The sequence below is a fragment of the Plectropomus leopardus genome, unplaced genomic scaffold (assembly GCF_008729295.1).
Source record: "Plectropomus leopardus isolate mb unplaced genomic scaffold, YSFRI_Pleo_2.0 unplaced_scaffold27177, whole genome shotgun sequence".
NCBI lineage: Eukaryota > Metazoa > Chordata > Actinopteri > Perciformes > Serranidae > Plectropomus > Plectropomus leopardus.
The window spans coordinates 1-2,349 of NW_024629576.1; the positions used below are offsets into that span (position 1 = coordinate 1).

General features: G+C 41.8%; 1 protein-coding gene across 1 annotated transcript; it reads left to right on the plus strand.

Annotated features, from left to right (window-relative positions):
• The first annotated feature begins 367 nt into the window (after positions 1-367).
• LOC121937701 (wiskott-Aldrich syndrome protein family member 3-like) lies at positions 368-2,271 on the plus strand. The gene is made up of 2 exons (XM_042481025.1): positions 368-500; positions 1,820-2,271. The coding sequence occupies exons 1-2, from the start codon at positions 368-370 to the stop codon at positions 2,047-2,049; spliced, it is 363 nt and encodes a 120-aa protein (XP_042336959.1). The 3' UTR covers positions 2,050-2,271.
• Positions 2,272-2,349: the final 78 nt, after the last annotated feature.

Below are 2,349 nucleotides of genomic sequence, written 5' to 3' on the forward strand. Positions count from 1 at the left end.
TGACGCTCCACTGTATCCTTCACTTCACATTATATTATATTCTATTTTGTCATTTTATATTTTTAAATTGCTTCTATATTTTTTATCTTGTGTTCTATTCAATTTGAATTCACTGTTTTATTCTTCCGTTATGTTAACGCAGCAGCATCTGCGGCTCAAAGTGCTGTGACATCACAGTCACATCACAGTGACATTACAGTGACATCGGCCCTCCCGTGGTCACACACTTCCTCAGTGAAATCATTTATCGGGTCTCAACATCGTTCACACACAGTTCAACATGCTTCACACACTCTGCACAGCGGGGGGGCTGCAGTGAGACTGTACATCACCAGTTCACCTGTCCCCCCCCCCTCACAGGTGAGCCATGCCGTTGGTGAAGCGGATCATTGAGCCCAGGTATCTGTGCCGCGGCGCTCTGCCTGATGGCGTGGCCAGCGAGCTGGAGTGTGTGACCAACAGCACGCTCGCCGCCGTCATCAAACAGCTGGGAGGACTCAGTGAGTTTCACTTAGAACCAGGATGAGCAACACTCTTATTGATCAAGATCAATAAAACCTGCATCAGAGTTCGATCAGCCGCTCAGAGCGTCACCTCCTCCAGCACAGTCCAGTTAGCCAACCAGCAGGGAACATTCCCTCAACCCTGGCTTATGTTCCCTTCAAGTAACAATTATGTTTTAAAGAAAACATTTTAAGCTAATGTTCAAAGAGCATTTTAAGGATGTTTCTCATGTCTGATTATGTTCCCGTAAGGTTTCACGTAATGTTTGAGCTGCAACACTGAGGATGTTTTGGTGATGTTGAGAGGTGACAGATCATAAAAGACAATGTTCTTTTATAAAATGTTCCCACAATGTTACATGAGAACAAAGGGAGAATGTTTTCAAAGCAACATTGAGAACATGTTTTTGACGACTGAGATTACACAACATATTTTTAATGAAAATGTAATGTGATATGTTAACAAGGAAAAACATTTTTAACATTTTTTTATGTTTATAGTGAATGTTACCTGAACTTTAAGGAGAACATTTTGGGAACCAAAAGAAAACTTGCCGCTGGAAATGTTACACTGTCCCATTCTGAGAACGTTGTTAGAACCAAACATTGCGAGCTGGGAACACACATAAAAGGTTTACAGAAGGGTTTTCACAGAACGGTTCTTTAACCTTTCAGGTAAACAAAGGTGGAACCTTCTAAGTGCAACATTCTGAGAAGGTTTTTAAAAAGTCAAGGATGCAGGTTACAGATTTTTTTTTTGAGAACATTTCTGCAACACTGTTTATCAAGTAGAACATTCTCACATCGACACAGAGTGTTTTATGAAACTTGTCTAGGGCACATAATTTAAACAACGTTTTTACAGGATGTTACTGCAGCATTACATGTTGACTGAGGGTTTTTTAAGAGAAATCAATGCAACATTATTTTTCAAGTAAGGTTCTCCTAACAGGGGAAAGGAGTCCTGGGAACACTTTCAAAAAACTTTTGGTAAAAAATTTGTTTTAATAACCTTACATTAGAACATTTTCGAGATGTTTTCTTTTAATGTTTAAAGAACATTTTTCTAAATAATGTTCTCCTAAACCGGGAAATAAGTTGTTGGAGTAATTTAAAATTATGTAAAATAACTTTATGTGAACATTCAAAGGTAACTTTTTCATAACCTAATGGGAATGTTCGGTGAACATTCTCAGCACGATTCTCTCATTAAACGGAGCTGAGAACCTCCGGGTTCCTCCAGACGGAGTGACTCGGTCCTGTTGTGAAGGTTATTGTCAGTATTGTGTGGTTTGTCTGCGGCGGATGGTGTGCAGGTCGTCATGCGGAGGACATCTTCAGCGAGCTGTTCACGGAGGCCAACAGTTTTTACCTGAGGATGAGCAGCCTGCAGGAGCGAGTCGACCTGCTGGCAGTGAAGGTCACACAGCTGGACTCCACTGTGGAGGAAGGTGAGGTTCATCGGTCCGTCCTCGACCCTCAGGTTTCACCACAACACCGCACCAATGCACTCTCATTGTTCAGTTCAATTCAGTTTCATTTATAAAGCCCATTATCACAGATTACAGTTTGCCTCAGAGGGCTTTACAGCAGGCACCATCCCTCTGACGTCGGACCCTCACAGAGACAGAGGAGAACTCCCCACAAAAAACAGAAACCTCAGGAAGAGCAGCTGAGGAGGGATCCCTCTTAAATCGTTTTTATAGTTAGGGCTGACTTAGACTTTCCTCTGAGCCAGCCCTAACTCTAATATTTAAGAAAGAGGAAAGTCTGAGCCAGCCCCAACTCTAATATTTAACAAAGAGGAAAGTCTGAGCCAGCCCTAACTCTAATATTTAACAAAGAG

What these genes read in the sequence shown, in the direction of transcription:
- LOC121937701 (XM_042481025.1), top strand. Translation starts at nt 368, where the DNA reads ATGCCGTTGGTGAAGCGGATCATTGAGCCCAGGTATCTGTGCCGCGGC. An exon ending in CAAACAGCTGGGAGGACTCA is followed by an intron (nt 501 to 1,819) that starts GTGAGTTTCACT and finishes GATGGTGTGCAG; the next exon opens with GTCGTCATGCGGAGGACATC.